The 19,047-nt window shown below is 37.0% G+C and overlaps 2 protein-coding genes and 1 pseudogene across 4 annotated transcripts; 1 reads left to right on the forward strand and 2 right to left on the reverse strand.

The window, feature by feature from the left end:
* Window positions 1–939, forward strand: LOC131605614 (uncharacterized). Its single transcript, XM_058877950.1, has one exon. The coding sequence runs from the start codon at window positions 1–3 to the stop codon at window positions 937–939; it is 939 nt and encodes a 312-aa protein (XP_058733933.1).
* A 218-nt stretch (window positions 940–1,157) lies between these two features.
* On the reverse strand, window positions 1,158–6,455 carry LOC131602788 (probably inactive leucine-rich repeat receptor-like protein kinase At5g48380). 3 transcript variants are annotated; one of them, XM_058874979.1, is made up of 3 exons: window positions 6,275–6,455; window positions 2,936–3,657; window positions 1,158–2,856 (listed from the first exon to the last, which is right to left on the reverse strand). In XM_058874979.1, the coding sequence occupies exons 2-3, from the start codon at window positions 3,599–3,601 to the stop codon at window positions 1,927–1,929; spliced, it is 1,596 nt and encodes a 531-aa protein (XP_058730962.1). In that variant the 5' UTR covers window positions 3,602–3,657; window positions 6,275–6,455; the 3' UTR covers window positions 1,158–1,926. The 3 variants fall into 3 exon arrangements, with proteins under 3 accessions (XP_058730962.1, XP_058730960.1, XP_058730961.1); XM_058874978.1 differs by having other exon boundaries at window positions 1,159–2,856; window positions 2,936–3,857; XM_058874977.1 differs by lacking the exon at window positions 6,275–6,455 and having other exon boundaries at window positions 2,936–6,261.
* A 3,722-nt stretch (window positions 6,456–10,177) lies between these two features.
* Window positions 10,178–17,915, reverse strand: LOC131607567 (probably inactive leucine-rich repeat receptor-like protein kinase At5g48380; annotated as a pseudogene).
* Window positions 17,916–19,047: the final 1,132 nt, after the last annotated feature.

Genomic DNA, 19,047 nt, shown 5'->3' on the forward strand with positions numbered 1-19,047 from the left:
ATGTGTATCCGTGACAAGAAGGCAAAAAGCCCTGGCCCCTCTCACATTCCTTTCCGTGACCTTTGGAAGAAGATTTGGAACGCCCCAACTCATACAAGAATCAAGCATTTTTTATGGAGGCTGGCCAACAATATATTGCCCACGAAACTAAGATTGAGGCAAAAAGGAATTGAGCTTGAGGAGACCTGCTACCTCTGTCAAAGAGAGGCAGAGTCGGCTTTTCACTTGTTTTCACAATGTGACTTTACTAGACGTGTGTTTTTTGCCTCTGTCTTAGGTTACCACTTCTCTGAGATTGATGATCTTAATGATTGGCTGCTAGCGATGCTGTCAAACAACAATGTTTGTTTTGTGCAGGTGACTTGTTATCTCCTCCACCATATTTGGAAAGCTTGCAATCTTAAGCTATATGAGCAGAAAAGATGTGATCCAGTCAGAGTGGCAATGGATGCTTGGGATGCAGTCATGGAGATCAATTTACACACTCCCACAAGAGCCAAAGATGCTGGCCATGCACGTATCAACACTATTAGTGCACCTGCTGATGAGTTTCACACAGTTAGAGTTGATGCTGGGCTTGGAGAGAATGATGTTATGACCTTTGGGTGTGTGATCATGGATCAAAACAAAATTCCAATAGTGTCTCTGTGCAAACGGGAGAACTGCATATCCAACCCTGGACTTGCTGAATGCCTTGCCTTGAGATGGAGCATAGAAACAGCTGCCAAGCTTAACATCCATAAGGTGATATTCCATTCGGATGCAAAGGCAATGGTGGATTGTGTGAATGGAGTAACCAAGGATGCAAGCTTTGAGATGGTTGCCGAGGATTTCCGTATTCTTATGAAATCTTTTAGTAATTCTTGTATTATGTTTATCCCTAGGAAGTTTAATTATCAAGCTCATGATCTAGCTCAGCTAGCAAAATCTATGGGTTAAAAACTTGGTTGGGAGTGTGTCCTCTTGTGGAAAACACTTTCCCTATGTTGTTTCCTTCTTCTTAGTAATGAAAATCTTTTCCCGTAAAAAAAATAAAAAATAGAAGCAATCTATATTTGTTGTTAAGGAAAAACATCAAAAGCAGATGGTAAGGAGTTGAATGATTGAACGGATCACTTGAATATGGATCATAAGAAATAATACATTATGATGCAGTATGATGTATTATTGTAGGACAAATATTTTTAAAAATGTAAGCATACACCAATAACAAAGTATAATTTGATAAAATTGTCATTCACTTTCATTTATTATATTTTTTAACGTGTGAAAGTGTCAACTATGATATTTTGGGACGGAGGAAGTAACACAATAAAAAAAGAGGCAAACCAAAGTTTGTGGGGAAGAATGAAATTTTTTCGCATCGATATTAGCATCGACAACAATCGCCGATAATATGAATAAATAATGAAATAAACAAATATTAAATATAAATTAGTGTCGGGTATATTACAAAACTAATAATTAATTAACATGTACAACAACAAAAAAGGCAAACAAAATTTGAAACTACTACAAAAATTAGACACAATGTAACTGGCGTTAGAATAAATTTTTTGTTGCATGATCGGGAATCATCCAAATAAGATGGTGGCAAATTTTAGACAATAGTGTTTCTAACATAGCCAAAGCATGGTTTACTTGTCAAACAACATTTGGGAAGCAAAATCTTAAACTGTTGGAGCAAGATCAGACTTGTTCTGTCATGTAAGTTCAAATGATGGACTTTGAATCATGATTTTTTTATCAACTTATTATTATAGCATGAAATGAATAATTTGCATGTTTGGTGTCTATATTATTGATTCGTTAGTCACATTTTAACATTATTCTAAGATCAATACAGCTTTTTATTACAAAGATACTCAGTAACATTATCTTTTGCAACATAACAAAACATTTTGATACAAAGACATGTTCTAGTGATTAAACCTCAATAATTTCATCCATAGTAATAGAAGAAGTACCTTCTAATTCCTTTAATGTGTCATTATCATCACCATTGCCATTTCGTCCCTTCCTTACATTGCTAATACTGTTGTAAATTTCAAGCATTGTTGGTCTCTGGTCTGGTAAAGATTTAACACACTCACAAGCAATCTTTAGAAGAGTACAAACTTCATTGTCAAGTCCTTGACTAGTCAGAGATTTATCAATAATATTATAAAAACTCAAAGGGTTACCACGTATATTAGTAGTGTCATATGAATGAGACAATTCATCATATGTTTTCCCTGTAATCAATTCAAAAAGAACACTTCCAAAGTCATATACATCCTTCTTTCCATCATTAGCTTTAAATATCACCCCTAGATGATCTTCAGTGTCGGGATTCATAAATTTCGCCTCTCCGAAATTAGATATTTTGGGTTCAAAGTTTTCATCTAGTAATATGCATTCGGAACATATATTAAAATGCACTATGCACAACTCACATGTATGATGTAGCCATGATAATCCTCTAGCTATTCCAAGTGCAATGTTCACTCTTTCCTGCCATTTCAATCTTATGACTTCACTTTCCAAAGGATACAACCATTTGGAAAGCCTTCCATTTGGCATGTATGCATATGTCAAAAGCCTTTCCTTTCCTTCAATGCAGAACCCAAGCAAGGGAATGATATTTTGGTGTCTGTATTTGCACAAAATCGTTGTTTCTAAAAGGAACTGCCTTTTAAATTTTCGAGAGTCAAATAGTCTCTTAACAGCTAGTAACTTACCATTAGGCATAAATCCTTCGTACATCATTCCCATCTTTCCTACTCCAATGGCATTGTCGATAGAGAAACAATTTGTTGCATCACGTAGTTCTTCTAGCCATATTGTTGAGGTCAATCTTTCACATAGTACAGAGATCTGAGGATGAATGTGCAAGTTTATTTTGCATTGTTAAACTATAAAAAAATAATGATGAAATTAATGAAAAATATAGTACCTCTTTTCTTTCTTTGAATGCTAGCCACATATATAACAGTTCATGTATCTGATTAACTACCATCTGTTTCCTTATGCTAATGATGGAGCAAATATATTGGCCCAATTCTATAGCTTTGTTTAGGTCATTATTTTTCGTTTTCAACTTATGCACCCAATGTGCAAATTTGGAGTAGAACATACAAGTGACCATAACAAAAAAAAAGAGAGAAACATAGCCAACAATAAGACCATCCTTAAACGAATGATAAAAATCTCCGTGCTTGTCACGTGTCAAGGAGCAATGTCTCAAAGACCCTCCACAAAGTCTACTATTGTTAGCATAGTTGAAATTTACCTTTTCTGAGAACACAGGTAGTGACTCTGATAACTGATTGTTAGAAACAGAAATCTCTTTAAGCCTGCTAAGTTGGCCAAGTTGTTTTGGAATTTCACCGCTTAACAAGTTATGGTCAAGTTTAAGGATATTCAGGTAAATACAGTTTGCTAAAGATGTTGGAATTGCATCTGTGAATTTGTTATAAGAGAGATCAATAGTGGTAACATATGGGAGAATGTTTGATATATCAGATGGAATGGTTCCTGAGAGCTCATTGTTTGAAAGGTCTAAGCCGGTCAGCGAAGAGCAGTTGACAATGCCACGTGGAAAGTGACCCTTCAACTCCATGTTAGATAGTTCGAGATTTAGTACTCTATTTTCTTCAAAATGCCAACATGCAACACCTACAAAGTCACATATGAAACCTTCAGTCGTGTTGCTAAAGTCCCAGCTTTGTAAGTAATTATTTGGGTCTTCCAAGGAATTCTTAATTGACATTAAACACAAGATATCATTATCAAAACTTTGACTTGTCATTAAGATACTGAACAAAGCTCCTAAGAAGGTTTGCAAGAGAATATCCATTTTTATTTGAAAAGCCATCCTGTGCAGATACATAAGGTGAGTATGTACAATTATGCAGATGAAAATAAATTCAAAGAAAATAAAAATGAACAAATTAACAAGAATGATATAAAAACTAAGATTATATATAAATACCGTTGTGCAAGGCTAACCCCAATAGCTAGGTGCAAGGCTAACTCCTGGCGTTGTTTATAGTAACATGTCATGGCTAAGGTATACACCTAGATATTGGGGTAAGCCTTGCACCACAGTATTTTCCAGGAATACACTGTCAATGCAGTTTCACAAGCATAGCTTTGGTCTGCATCTTCAGTACAATAGTCAGGAAAGGTGTAGCCCTCTCCCGCCTCTTATAAAAAGACACTATGTCAAGGTATTTCATACAGTTTGTAGTAGCTACACAAGTACTTACTGTTTTTGAGACGAGTCACCTGCTAGTATACAGATCGACTCATCTCTTTGTGAGCAAGATCCATCCTATCTTCACTTGTGCACTAGGACGGAGTATCTGTAAGTTCACAGTCTATCTATGAATATTGATGAACACCCTTAGGAAGATTAAGAGTCAGTAACACCTTTCTCCGATGTTTGTCTTAATGTCAACAAATACAAAATTCCTATCATGAGTATTACATCTTGATCGTTCTTCTACCCATCCATAATCTCATCCTCAATAGTCTCGTGGATGAACCATCACCTTATATAGATAGAAATACTTTGAGCTCTCGTTCCTTAATGAGATACCTCGTAGATATCAAATTTGACATCCGAGTATCATTAAAGATAAAGTCAACACTAACCTCTCTAATGTCCATCTTAGTAGGGACACGCTCTATACTTTTTAGGTTACTCACTCCTGGATTCGCTACCTCTGGTTTTTGTCACTTTTAGCTTAATCACTTCTATCTCAGTTTGATATGATATGTTGTTAATCTCTACATCGTTACTAAGAACAATAAAGGAAATAACTACTTTTGGGTGTTTTAAATAGGTCATTAGTTACGAGCTTACGAAAAACATAGAATAACAAGTGATTAGAAAAAAGGTACCTTGTGCTTTAGTGAAAGTTACGAAGACTTAAGAGTAATTAAGTTTGGAAAACCATAGCCAACAGTCAAGATGGGGCCTCTTTTCTACAACGACATTCAAGACCAATGGCTCTCTTCAATATAAGTTTGATAAACCAGAGAGGTTCTAATCGTCAACTCTATATAAACGTGACTCTGAATCACACTTGGGTGTTTTTCTCATTCACACTTGCATAATTTTATCTCCCTCAAACACTGAATTAATTTGAATGTTAAAATGTTAATCTTACATATATCCAATCTCTAACCACCAGAGAATTCAACCACAATATAAAAACATTTTCATGGATGTCATCTTATTCTTTGTTTCTGTACAAAATAACTTTTTAAATTAATAATTATTTTAGAAAGGAAATGGCTCTTGTGCAGGGTCGGCCCTGTGCATGTGCAAAGAGTGCTACAACACAAGGCCTCATCATGCAAGGAGCCTCTAAAATTCTGCACCCTCTCAACTTCTTGCAGTAAAAAACTATTCTAGTAAAGAGTTATTTTTATATTTAAGGAGCTAGACCCCCTCAGAGCTCGTTTACAAATTAAAGGAAACAGATAGGATTATATTATATTTTATCTTACAATTTAGGAAATATCATAGGTGAAGTAGCTGCACTATTTTGACAATCACACAGTCTAATTACTCTATTCATATCATTTCATGCCATTATTATTTTTATTTTAACTAATATATTTTATATTTGTCAACAACGTATAAATATTTTAAAATCTTAATATAAAATCTGAAATTTCTATTATGACCATCAAGAGTATTTAAATTTAAATTGATCTAAATTAAAGTGGAAAATTAATCCAAATTAAATTATATGAAATTGAATTTGATTTGATTTTTTAATAATTTATATAAAATCAAACTTAACCGCAAATAATTTTATCTATTAAATATGTATTTATTTTAAAATCGATCAAAACTGCGCCACAAATACTTTATTAGACCCATTTTTATAATTTGATCAGAGCCTCCAAACTGATTGGGCCGGCCCTACTCTTGTGTTTGAGACCTGTTTTTGTTCTTTTACTGTTGGTTCATTAGAACTAATTAATTTCTCTTATGCACTTTTTTGGATAAGCTAAAAATATAAATAATAAAGATAAAATAGAAGTACTGGCATAAGCTATACTCAAGACAAATGGATTATACAACTGCTTCATATTGGCAACTTATCTAAATTATTATTTAATTTAATTGGATATTTCTTGTCCTCAATTACTCATTAAAACTCAATTTTTTCTTTAAATATCAACTAAATTCATAAACATTTAAAAATTTAATAAACATTTAAAAATTATCAACTAAATTAAATATTATAGATAGAGATATGAATTGGAATCTTACCAGAGAATTCTTTACTCGAATGATCATGTGGCCATAATATGCATCCTGAAAGAAATACAACTTCTTTATTGCAATGAAGATACACCCACAACTTCTATATTTACTTCTTTGCAAAATTTGAGAGTTGCTTAGATATGGAGAATCTTCTTTCTTATATTCAATATCAACTATTGTCTAACGTGATTTCAAAGTTATGCTACATCATTGATTTTGTCATTGTGCTAGAAGTTTCGTGGAATCGGTCATCCCAGTGAATTACTATAGTTGTAACGGTCAATCAGCTTCATCCTATATTTATAAAATAGTATAAATATTTTGAAAATTAAAGTGGGTCAAATACACATGTTCTTGCTAAAAACGTCTTTCGGATAATGTATATGATGCTAGTAGGGGTGGGAATAGGCCAGACCGACTAACAGGGGTCTACGGTCCAGCCTACATAGGCCTAGGTCAGGCCAGGCTTTTTAGATAAATAGAAAAGGCCTAGGCTTTTTTAAAAGCCTATTTAGCTAAAAAGGCTAGGCCACAGGCCACATAAAAAGCCTTTTAAGCCTAAGAGGCCGACCTATTTAAATAAATATGAATAATTTTATTATTATTATATTATATTTTTTACTTTGAATTAAAAATATAAAAATAAATTTTAGTTATCTTGAAGAAATTATGAAAATAAGATGAAAAGAATCTTCTGAACAATGTCATAAGTTGTTTCGATAAGTTCTCTCAAACAAATAATATCACAAAATTTATGCTACTAAGTAAACTCAAATAAACTAACGCAAACAAACATTTAATCTCACCGATCTTTTAATTTGTTAGTCTATATAAAGACGAGTTGAATGACTTATTTACAAATGTTCAAATGAAATAGGCTTTCAAGTAGGCTAATAGGCCAATCAGGCCTTCAAAAAGGCCAAGCCCAGGCCAAAAAAATAAGCCTATGATACGCTACAGGCCAGGCTTAGGCTTTGAATATTATAGCAGGCCAGACTTAGGCTTGGCAAAGCCTAGCTCGGCCCAGCCTATTCCCACCCCTAGATGCTAGTCATCTCCGTTTTTTATATACCTTCTTATTTACTTTAGTGTCCTTTATATAGCATGTGTTTCAATCCTCTAGCCATAATTAGCTGCCGCCCCTTCGTCTCTCATGCTTAAATGCTCGAGATAACGCCCGTCGTCACTAAAATTGCCACAAATCATGCTCTTTAACGGCTACACCATCACTTTCGTAGCCTCCGTACGACTTTAGAATTGCCTCTTAACCGTTACGTTGTACTACCAACTAGACTATCCGACGTCCACCTAGGGTCGTGCTATATATACGCGACTCCAGGAACCTAACGTCCAGTCTCTACCAGAGACCGAGCTAGGTGTTCTACTCTGGGATCCTGCATGACTATGGCACACGGACAACAACTCGGCTCCTTGTTGGTTAAGGAAATTCCTGCACCTGTAGTTTCACTATCTCAACTAACACTCAGAGAGAAATATCTCGACTGAACTTAAAATTTTAGGATGTACACAAGCCCGCCGAGGTTAAAGCCTGGATGGATGAAATGTTATGACAATGAGTCCCGAAATACACCCTGTCCTTGAGATTATGTCCTAGCTTAGACTTGATTCGTCTAGAGATCGTCCATAGTCCCCGACTTGATGACGTATGTTGGCGTGATCAACAATGTTTGTGAATATCTTATAAGATTCCTCTCTCTCTCTCTCTCCCCGTAATGATGACTTTTTATAAGAAAAGTAATGTCAATATGACTATGTACCGATACAACTTTACCTAGTCGTTTCAAACCCTTGATTGGATAAAATCCAACGCTTTCTCCCCTGTTCTTCATTCCTGAAATTTTATCTTCACTTCAAAGTTGCCCTTGAAGTCATACGTTCTCACCAGTTATTCACAAACAACTTTGGGTATTCTTGTTATTATCTTACTTTCATTTTGCTTAATTTTTAGAATGGTTATAATACGTGAGTGTGACAAACTGAGAAACGTATTGATTCCTCGAAATTACCAAGAGAGGAGAGAACTTTGGGATTCATGCATGAGAGAATACAAAGATCATTTGGAGAAAGTAGAATTTTATCCAATTATTAAGGAAGTATATGGTGATCATTTTGCATCTTTTAGAGAAATTGATTCAGAATCTTCATCACCAGGTTATGTAGAAATAGTGATGAAAATGAACGGATCTTCCATTTACCTCAAGGTTCTAAGCTATGGTCAAAATTCAATCGACGCCAAGTACATTTGCAAACTCTAATATGAGAAGAAGATTTCTTCTACGGGTAATGAGAAAGACGTTATATTGGAACCTTGTATTCAAGGTGAACGGGTTTGCATAACGTGACTGTGAGAGTACTTGATGAATACTTCCATTTTTACTCATGGGTGATTGAGGATTTTAAAAATTATATCCCTTTAACTGATTTCGAGTCTAACCTTCTCAAAAATCTAAACATTGTACCATATCAACTTCAACCTAATAGTTGAGTTTTATAAAAGCTTTTGAAATAATGTGTGAGCCCGTGAAGATAGTCCCTACCTTAGGTTTGTTTTTCCCCTTTTTTGAGGTAAAAGGAGTCGATCAGGGAGAGTAGAGATCCCTTAAAGGCTTCCCAGGAAAAAGTTTTCTACAAGTTTATACAACTAACTATAAAGGCTTGAAGGATAAGTTTCTCCATGTTAGAGGTGGGAAAATATGTCCCTAGGTGATGTATCTATTGAACGGGAACCAACGCTTTCCTATTTACTGGACGGGTAACACGGTACCTGTTTCCAGATTTGTTTATGATAAATTAGATGCTTTGGAGGTCTGGGCCTTAGCCTAAGTTGGCCATATTAGATGTCTTTCGAGTGATAAAGGTTTAGGATTTACTAGGCCTGGCTGAAGATCCATAACAAATCTCAGACTTTTTGGGTAATACCTATATGTCTTAACACATTTTATTTAGTATTTATCTATATCAGCATACTAAACATTTTTCTTGTTTCCTTTTCATCCAAAATGACAAACATATCGTTGAAGGAACAAAGACAATTGATGGTTAGGGAGAGGGCGAAACAAGGGAACAATCTGAGGTTAAGAGTGGCTTTTCCGACATCCAATTCAACATACCAATTCCCAAGCATGTGGATCTCAACAATCCAACATGAAAAAGATGTAACATCTGATACATTCTTGTGATCTTATTAATTTAGTTTCATATTCTATTGCATAAACTATCATGTTTCATGAAAACTCTATTGTAGTTATACCTATAGAATGATGAAAGTATATATTATTTCATATAATCAATATTTCAAAAGTTGCATCCCTTCACCGATTGTTAAGTTTATAAATAAATACACTTTTAAGACATAAATAAAAACAAAAAATTCACATATTTTATGAGTCAAATTATATCTAAATTATTTATTAATTGTTCTAGTTTGCCAAAATAAATGAGGGAACTTTATTCTATAAACTATCATTGATCAATAAGTTTGATGTGAATATTGTGTCTCATAGGATAATAAATGTAATTTTTAAGTAGATTGATTTTCCTATCCAAAAAGGAACATTGGTACATTTTGTTGCCCATTTGTTTGTTATTTCTGTATAAATTTTATTTTGTTCTTGTTAACAAATCACAATGTAATATTGAGAAAGAAGAGTCTTTTCTATATTAAAAAATTATTCATTCTCAATATGTAACTTTTAACATATATATTATTTTTATCTTTTCTTATTTAAATTATGCAACAAACTTCTAACACAAGATCTAGCATATTTGTATAGAAAAAAAAAATGATAGAGTAACAGTTTTCTTTTTTCTTTTTTGATAAAAGTGAGGGCCTAAGCCCAAAAGAAAAAACAGCTACAATAAAACAACAATGGGAGAAACAATCCCTAACACATCATTTTCCAACACCGGACTCAAGAAATTTGGCGCTTTATTATAAAACACAGGCTTTCGCTCCCTACACCCGCGGTTAGCCAAAATATCGCAACAAAGCCTATGGATACATAAACCAAACGTAGTTATTATTTATAACTCAACAATTTCATCTATACTAATAAAAGAATCATCATTACATTCATGTAGTCTTTTCCTTATATTGCTCATGTTGTTGTAAATTTGAAGCATTGTCGGTCTTTGCTCAGCTAAAGGGTGAACACACTCACAAGCAATCTTTAGAAGGGTACAAACATCATTTTCAAACCCTTCCCCAATCAAGGACTTTTCAATAGCATTATAGAAATTTGAAGGGTTACCACATATATTAGTTTTGGTGGTTGAACAAGTCAGTTCATTATATGTTTGCCCCGTAATAAGTTCGAAAAGCACACTTCCAAAGTCATACACATCCTCCTTCCCATTGTTTACTTTGAAAATTATCCTTAGACCATCTTCAATGTTGGGACTCATAAATTTGGCATTTCCAAAATTTGATATTTTGGGTTCGAAATTTTCGTCAAGCAATATAGATTGTGAACAAATATTAAGATGCACAATGTGCAAATCACATGTATGATGTAGCCATGATAACCCTCTTGCTATTCCAAGTGCAATATTGGCCCTTTGAGGCCACTTCAATCTCACAACTTCACTTTTCAAAGGATGCAACCATTTAGAAAGCCTTCCATTTGACATATATGGATATGCCAAAAGTTTTTCGTTTCCTTCAATGCAGAACCCAAGTAGAGGAGCTATATTTTTGTGTTCAAACTTACCCATAATCATTGTTTCAGAAAGAAACTGCCTTTTAAACAAATAAGAGTTGGATAGTCTCTTTACAGCCAGTAATTGACCCATAATCATTGTTTCCCACTCCAATTGCACTGTCTATAGCAAAACAGTCAGTTGCGTTGCAAAGTTCTTCCAACCATATTGTTGATGATAGTCTTTCCAATAAAATAGAGATCTGCAAATGCAAGCCATGATAATATATATTTTTTCACTAGTTTAACTTTTCTTTTTAAAAAGAAGGAGATTAATGAAGAGAGTACCTCTTTGGTTTCTCTGTATATCAACCACGGATGCATAAATTTGTGAATCTGATTAATTGCCATATGTGTCCTTCTATATGTGATGAAGGAAATATATTTGCCCAATTCTTTAGCTTTGTTTAGGTGAATGTATTTTTTCTTCTTAAATTGCATCCTTGAGTAGAACATACAAATGAACATAAAGTAAAAAGTGAGTGAAAAAACAAAACCAACGGCAAAACCACCCTCGAATGTTTGATGGGAATCTTTGGGCTTGTCATCAAATGGGTCTTCTGATAAGATGAATTCAGCAACTATTAATTTGTAGATCTAGGGTTCTTCAAAGGATAAAAACAAAACTACTTTTGCATAAGAAATTAAAAAGGAAATAAGATTTGTGTTAATTCTCTACTTCATTCAATAGCTAGCCACCCATTAAATACAATAGAGTTCTTTTGACCTAATGGACTTGTTACAAACGGGCCTGGCCCAAACAGCAACTAAACTTATCAAACATAAAAATTATTAATTTGTAATAAAGCCTTGTAGCCATTTAGGCTTCAATTTATTTCTTGTGGGCCTACTATTATCAATACTATCCGGCCCAAGACAAACCTTGTCCTCAAGGTTAAGCTTGTTGTGATCCAATCCGCCTTGGGGAGATGCGGCCCAATCCAAGGGGGGCCCAAGCGCTGCAGAAGATTTTGGAACATTGGGAGAATGTGATACAGCTGTATTGGGAGAAGTATTCGGTGGGGACAGCTGTGGAGTAGATTTGAAATTGGCGTGGGAAACAGGCTGTAAAGTGGCATTGGAAACACGCATAGCCACTGTAGCATCACGAGGCTCAACGGACAGATGAGGGGACGGTGCAGATTGGTTATCAAAAGAATCCAATGTAATGGATGGTGGAGATAAGGGCTTTGCGTGGGAACTCACAACAAACCCACGTGATGTACTTGCGTTTGGGTCTGATAGATAATATTTCTTGGAACCATAGTTCAAGTCATAACTCATATTACTTTCCCACTTGTCTTCTGGTACTTTCAACTCTCTCTCCTTCTTTGAATCTTCATCACTTCTTACTTTACTCTCTTGGCCAATCTCCTCCTTATACGTTTCTTTTTTTGTCACACTGTTAGGTGCAACCGCTGACTCTCCTTCCACCTTCAAGGTATCAGCGGCGATAGAACCTTGTATGTTTGTCCCTTCCTCGTTGTTGGGAATAGGCGGTCCAACTGATGGGTATTTGTGATTTGTGTGCAGGTTTGCTGATGACGGTTCACTCACGGTGGGCGCATCCGTAGGTTGAAACTCTGCTGGGATCTCCACAGAGGCGGTGAGGTGGTTTTCGTGAAAAGCTTTCAGCTGAGAAACGTGGATCACCGGATGGATGCGTGAAGATGGCGGCAGCTCGAGGTGGTACGCGACAGCGCCGATGCGGTGGAGAATCTTAAAAGGGCCAAAGAAGCGCTTTGAGAGTTTCTCAGAGGAACGACGGTGAACGGAGTGTTGACGATAGGGCTTAAGTTTCAGCCAGACAAGATCTCCCTCCTGAAAGGTACATTCTTTCCGAGTCCGGTTTCCTTGAACCACCATTTGTTTTCTGCTCTTGTTCAAGTTACTCTGTAAAGTGTTTAATAGTTCTTGTCTGTGTTGCAAGATGTCGTCCAAAGCTTCAATGTTAGTGTCGCCGGCGGTGTATTGAGGGAAAGAGGGTGGAGGACGGCCGTAAAGAGCTTCGAAAGGTGACATTCGGATTGCCGAGTGATAGTTTGTGTTATGCCAAAGCTCTGCCAAGTGTAAGTAGTTGAACCACTTCTTTTGATTTTCACTAGTGAAACAACGCAAATAAGTCTCTAAACACCTGTTTGTTACTTCTGTCTGTCCGTCTGTTTCAGGATGGTAAGCTGAACTATACTTCAATGTTGTGCCTTGAGCCCGAAATAGTTCTTTCCAGAAGGTACTTAGAAAAAAAGGGTCACGGTCGGAAACGATGGAAGATGGAACTCCATGAAGGCGACAGATCTCTACAGCGAACCGAAGTGCAAGATCTTTTGCAGAAAACTTAGTAGGAAGAGCGATGAAATGGGAAAACTTGGTCAATCTATCGCACACTACCCAGATCACTGTATGTCCGTGAGAATTTGGCAGGTGAGTAATGAAATCCATACTTAAGTCAGTCCATACTTGAGTAGGTGTTGGTAGTGGTTGTATCAGCCCTTGTCTTTTTGTAGTCATATACTTGTTTTGTTGGCATGTGGTGCAAGTCTTAACAAATTCCTTAATGTCTTTGTAAATTCCATGCCATAGAAATGAAGATGATAACCTGGCGAGGGTTGGTTTGAAGCCAGAATGACCGCCTGATGGTGTGCTGTGGTATTCTGTGATAATCTTGGTTCTCAACCGTTGAATATCAGGTATAAAGATTCTCTCTTTAAAATAGAGTAGACCGTCTTTGCTTTGGAAATGGTTCTGTGGTGAAAGATTTTTCTGGGTGTCTGTCATAAGTTTTCTTCCTTCTGGCTCTGATTTGTAGAACTCTCTCAGTTGGTTGAGGATAAGGGGAACTGGTGTGGAGACAGACAGAAGCAAGGCGTCGTCCTCATGGTGAATCCTGCTAAGCGCATCTGCCACTTGATTTGATTTTCCAGGTTTGTAGTGTATATCAAATTCAAAACCTTGTAGCTTAGATACCCACTTCTGTTGTTCTGGTGTCTGTATTGTCTGAGAGAATAGATTACGTAAGCTCTTCTGGTCCGTAAAAATATGAAATTTTCTGCCTATTAAATATTGTCTCCATTTCTTGACAGCTTCTGTTATTGCAAACATCTCGCGAACATATACTGAGGAGGCTTGTAGGCGGTTGCAAAGTTTCTTGCTGAAAAAGGCTATTGGGTGGTTATCTTGGGACAAAACGGCACCAACTGCTACACTAGAAGCGTCGGTTTCGAGCACAAAAGGTTTCATGAAGTCTGGAAGGGCAAGTACCGGTGTTTCCGTCATTTTATGCTTCAAAATTGTAAAGGCTGAGTCAGCTGCTGCATTCCATTGTAATTTAGTAAAATGTAATAAATCGGTGAGAGGAGCGGCGAGAGTGGCGTAGTGACGCACGAATCTTCTATAAAAGCCGGTGAGGCCTAAAAAACCCCTGAGTGCCGTGAGTGAACGTGGCTTCGGCCATTCTTGGATAGCTTGAATCTTAGCTGGATCTGGGGTTACACCTTCACTTGATATAATGTGACCTAAATAATCAACACTAGGGACAGCAAACACACATTTTGATAATTTTGCATAAAACTGGTTAGATAAAAGCAAGTCTAAAATAAGTTTTAAATGATGTGCATGATCAGAAATAGAAGAACTATAAATGAGTATGTCATCAAAGAAAACTAACACAAACTTTCGAAGATAAGGTCTTAGCAATCGTTCATAGCCGATTGAAAAGAACTAGGAGCATTAGTTAAGCCGAATGGCATTACCAAAAACTCATAGTGCCCGTCAAAAGTCCGGAACGCAGTTTTGTGAGTATCCTTAGGAGTCACCCGAATCTGGTGGTAACCAGATCGTAAATCGATCTTTGAAAAAATAGTTGCTGAACCCAATTCATCAAAAAGCTCATCAATTGTAGGTATAGAGAACCGGTCACGCACTGTAACGGCATTTAGAGCTCTATAGTCCACACAGAATCGCCATGAACCATCTTTCTTTCGAACCAATAGGACAGGGGAGGAATAGGGGCTGTTACTTGGTTTAATAATTCCATCCGTCAACATTTCCTGGATGATAGAAGTCATAGCGTCTTTTTGAGAGTGTGGATACCGATATGGTTTGACATTTACTGGTGCGGTGTTGGGGACAATGGGAATGTGATGGTCATGTGGGCGGGTTGGGGGAAGGCCTTTAGGGTGGTTAAATATGGTAGAATAGTTTTTGAGGATGGAAAGTATTTGTTGGGGTAGGTTTGTTTGTGGCAGTGTTTCGAGGGAATTGGAATTTGAAAAGGGATTAGTGGAGTCAAATTTTTCGCAAGGTTGGTAAAGTAAGAGGTGGAGTGATGCAATGGAGTCAGTTTGTAAGAGGTGACAAACATTGTTGTAGGATGAGGGAGCAATGAGTGTGTTTGAGTCGCCGGTGATGGTTATGTCATTGTTGTTATGAGTGAAAGAGATTTTTGGTATTGAGAAATCAGCCACTAGGGGACCCAAAGTCCGTAACCATTCCATTCCAAGTACCACATCAGCCCCTTCTATAGGAAATAAGTGAAAAGGAATTGAGAATGAATTATTTTGAAGTTTGATTGGGACCTTTGGACAAATTCCTGAACATGACAATCTAGAGCCATTTCCCACCATGACAGAAAAATTGGGAATTGGTTGAGTGTGGAGTTTAAGATGTTGTGCGATTCGAGGTTGTAAGATGTTGTGGGTACTGCCAATGTCAATCAAAACAGCAACTGAGAGACCATTAATAGAGCCCTTGAATTTCAAAGTTTTAGGGGAAAATTTTCCATTGGCAGCTTGAGGAGATAGTTGAAAATATGTGTCATCCGGTTCTGTTTGTTCTACTGTTTCTGCACAATTTTCAGTCAGTTCCACTTGTGAAAGATCATCATCCTCAACGAGGAGCAAAAATTTTCCAGCACTGCACTTGTGGCCTGGAATAAATTTTTCATCACAATTAAAGCATAGGCCTTGAGCACGACGCTCCTGTAGTTGGGCACTTGAAAGTTTGCGGATTGGTAACTTGGCTGGTTGGGCTTGTGGTAAGGGTTTTGTGGCTGGGGTGGGGCTAGTAATAGGGGGGTTTTGGAGAGTGGTTTTGTTATAAGAGGAAAACGGTTTCTGAAACTTAGGTTTGGCTTCCCGTATTTTTGATTCAATAAGCTTAGCGAGACCTATTGCTTGAGAGATTGATGTTGGTTTATGAATGGCTAGTTCATTTTGAATATCCGGATGTAAACCCGAAATAAAACAATTAAGAATAGCTTCACGAGATAGGCCTACCACTTGATTTCCCAATTTCTCAAATTGGGCTTGGTATTCCACAACCGAATGGGTTTGTTTGAGTTTGAATAACTCAGCTTGGTGATTAGCATAGGTTGAAGGCCCAAAACGGAGTTCGAGAGCCCTTGTAAAGGAAATCCAATCAGTTAGCTCATGATTTTGGTGCATCCACTTAAACCAACCCAAAGCTTCACCCTTCATATAAAATGACATCATAGCTAAACGGTTTTCACTTGGTACATTATAAAATGTAAAAAACTGATCCGCTTGAAACAACCATTCTAAGGGGTTTGATCCGTCAAACATGGCTAGCTCTAATTTTGGTGTACGAAAAGAGGGAAGTTGTAAGGGAGGGGTGGTTTGGGGTGGTTGGGTATAAGGAATATTTGCAAATTGTGGAATTGAGAAAGGACCGCTGGTAGTAAAAACAGGAGGTGCTGTGTAAAAAGTGGGATCTAAGAAGGATTGGTGAGGGAATAATCTATTATATGTGGAGAGGGTTGATGAAAAGGGGGTAGAGTAAACTTGGGGTAGGCTTGTGGGAATGGGTGTCTTTGTAAAAGAAAGAGGGGTATGAATAGTAGTGGTAGGAATAAAAGTGGGAATTGGAACAATACCTGCAGAGTTGGTAGGATGACTAGGGCTGCCATGAATAGTAACAGAAGATGCAGCAGCAGGTGAATGCACAGTTCTGCTTGGGGTGGGTCCGCCGTGAACAGTGCTGCTGCCGTGAATAGTACCGCTCCCGTGAACAGTACTTCCGCCGTGAATAGTGTTTCCGCCGTGAATAGTGACTGCGGGAATAGTACTAGATGCTGGTTTTTCAGCTTGGGAGGCTAGTTTTGTGAGCAGATTCATGATATTGTCATATCTAGAATCTGAAACTTGCTTTTCCTTGTCCATTCTAGTATGCAGTCCCTCCAAATCTGAATGAGTTTGAAGAAACCTCTCATCCATTTGTTGTTGGGTTTCTTGCATAGCATTGTTAAGGTGTAGATGAGCTGCTTGGACAGCCTCTTCCACTATTTCTTTAGGGTTGGGTGGTTTAGGAGGAGCCATGAATTCAAGATGAAAGCACCAATTTGATAAGATGAATTCAGCAACTATTAATTTGTAGATCTAGGGTTCTTCAAAGGATAAAAACAAAACTACTTTTGCATAAGAAATTAAAAAGGAAATAAGATTTGTGTTAATTCTCTACTTCATTCAATAGCTAGCCACCCATTAAATACAATAGAGTTCTTTTGACCTAATGGACTTGTTACAAACGGGCCTGGCCCAAACAGCAACTAAACTTATCAAACATAAAAATTATTAATTTGTAATAAAGCCTTGTAGCCATTTAGGCTTCAATTTAATTCTTGTGGGCCTACTATTATCATCTTCCAAGACATTCTTCATGGATTTTAAACGGTGGATATTTGTTTCAGAACTCTGATTTGTGGTTATCATACTGAGGCACAAGAATATTTGGAATAGAAAATTCCTTTTCATTTGAAAAGCCATTCCTGCGCAGATACAATAAACTGAGTCACAAATTATGTAGTTATCAAAATCATAATTTCATGAGAAAGTAAAAAAGCTACACTAGTAATAACTTATAAAAACACTATTAGTTTTTATATAACCTGGTTGTGTGTGTTATTGTGGATGCAATTCTCAGTGTCTCACTAGCTAGCGCTTAAGTTTGGTTATATATTAGGGTAGTTAAAAGTTTTAATTATTTTGTTTGAATAAGTCTTTAGTTTGCTTGTGGAACGTGCTAAGAAAATACTTCAGTCCCCCGGGTCGTGCAGTGCAGGTGTTTCAATCGTATTGTTTTGTCCGTCTTTTCAACAGTACTGAGATTCATAGATACATTTCTAAAACTTTTGAATCCAAAGTAACCATTCCTACACCTGGATAAGTACCCCACACGCCTAATAATTCTAGAGGTGAAGAATTTCCACACCTGAACCCCACACCCCGAATTCCAAAGTGAAAAATTATAAGAAAAATCAGGATATGGATCCTCTCCAACTGCTTATCTCATGCTCATGGTCCTGCTATAATCTCCACCATTCATTCTTCTTGGAGACTATATTTTAATTTTTATCATTTTATTACACTAGTTTTTAGCCATTGGATTAGCAGTAGAACAGATAGCAGAAAGGATTCCACAGGAGAGGATCCGTGCTGGAAAAATCATAATATCATGTGCGAAAGAAAAACCATATATCACGTAGGGGTGGCAAAATGGGCCGTGGACCGCCAGGCCGGCCCGCCACCCGCCAAAAAATGGCGGGTTGGGTTGGGATTTTAGGCCCACCGCTCGCCAAAGCTCGCCCCGCAAAAACCCTCCGCTCGCCAAAGCTCGCCCCGCAAAAATCTGCCGCCCGCCAAAACCCGCCTCTCCTCCAAAATTCACTCTTTTTTTAGTTAATTCTAGTAATTTTAATTCTTGATGGTTTATTTTATACATTTATTTATAAATATATGTAGTATTTTTTTAAGTAAATTTGTCAAAAAGTTGCTTTTATAAAAAATAAGTGAAAACTTTAATTAAAAGGTAAAAAAAATCTATTAATCTATTAAATAAATATAAATAAAAATAGGCGGGTAAGCCCGCCGCCCGCCAACCCGCCATTTTGGCGGGGCGGGCATGACTTTTATGCCCATTTTACTTGGCGGGCATGCCCGCCCCGCTTGTTTTTTGGCGGGCATAAGGCGGGGCGGGGCGGACGGCCCGTTTTGCCACCCCTAATATCACGGCATTATTATTTGTACTATTTCTGTTTAATAATATATA

Source organism: Vicia villosa, linkage group LG5 (assembly GCF_029867415.1).
Source record: "Vicia villosa cultivar HV-30 ecotype Madison, WI linkage group LG5, Vvil1.0, whole genome shotgun sequence".
In the NCBI taxonomy this organism is placed as follows: domain Eukaryota; kingdom Viridiplantae; phylum Streptophyta; class Magnoliopsida; order Fabales; family Fabaceae; genus Vicia; species Vicia villosa.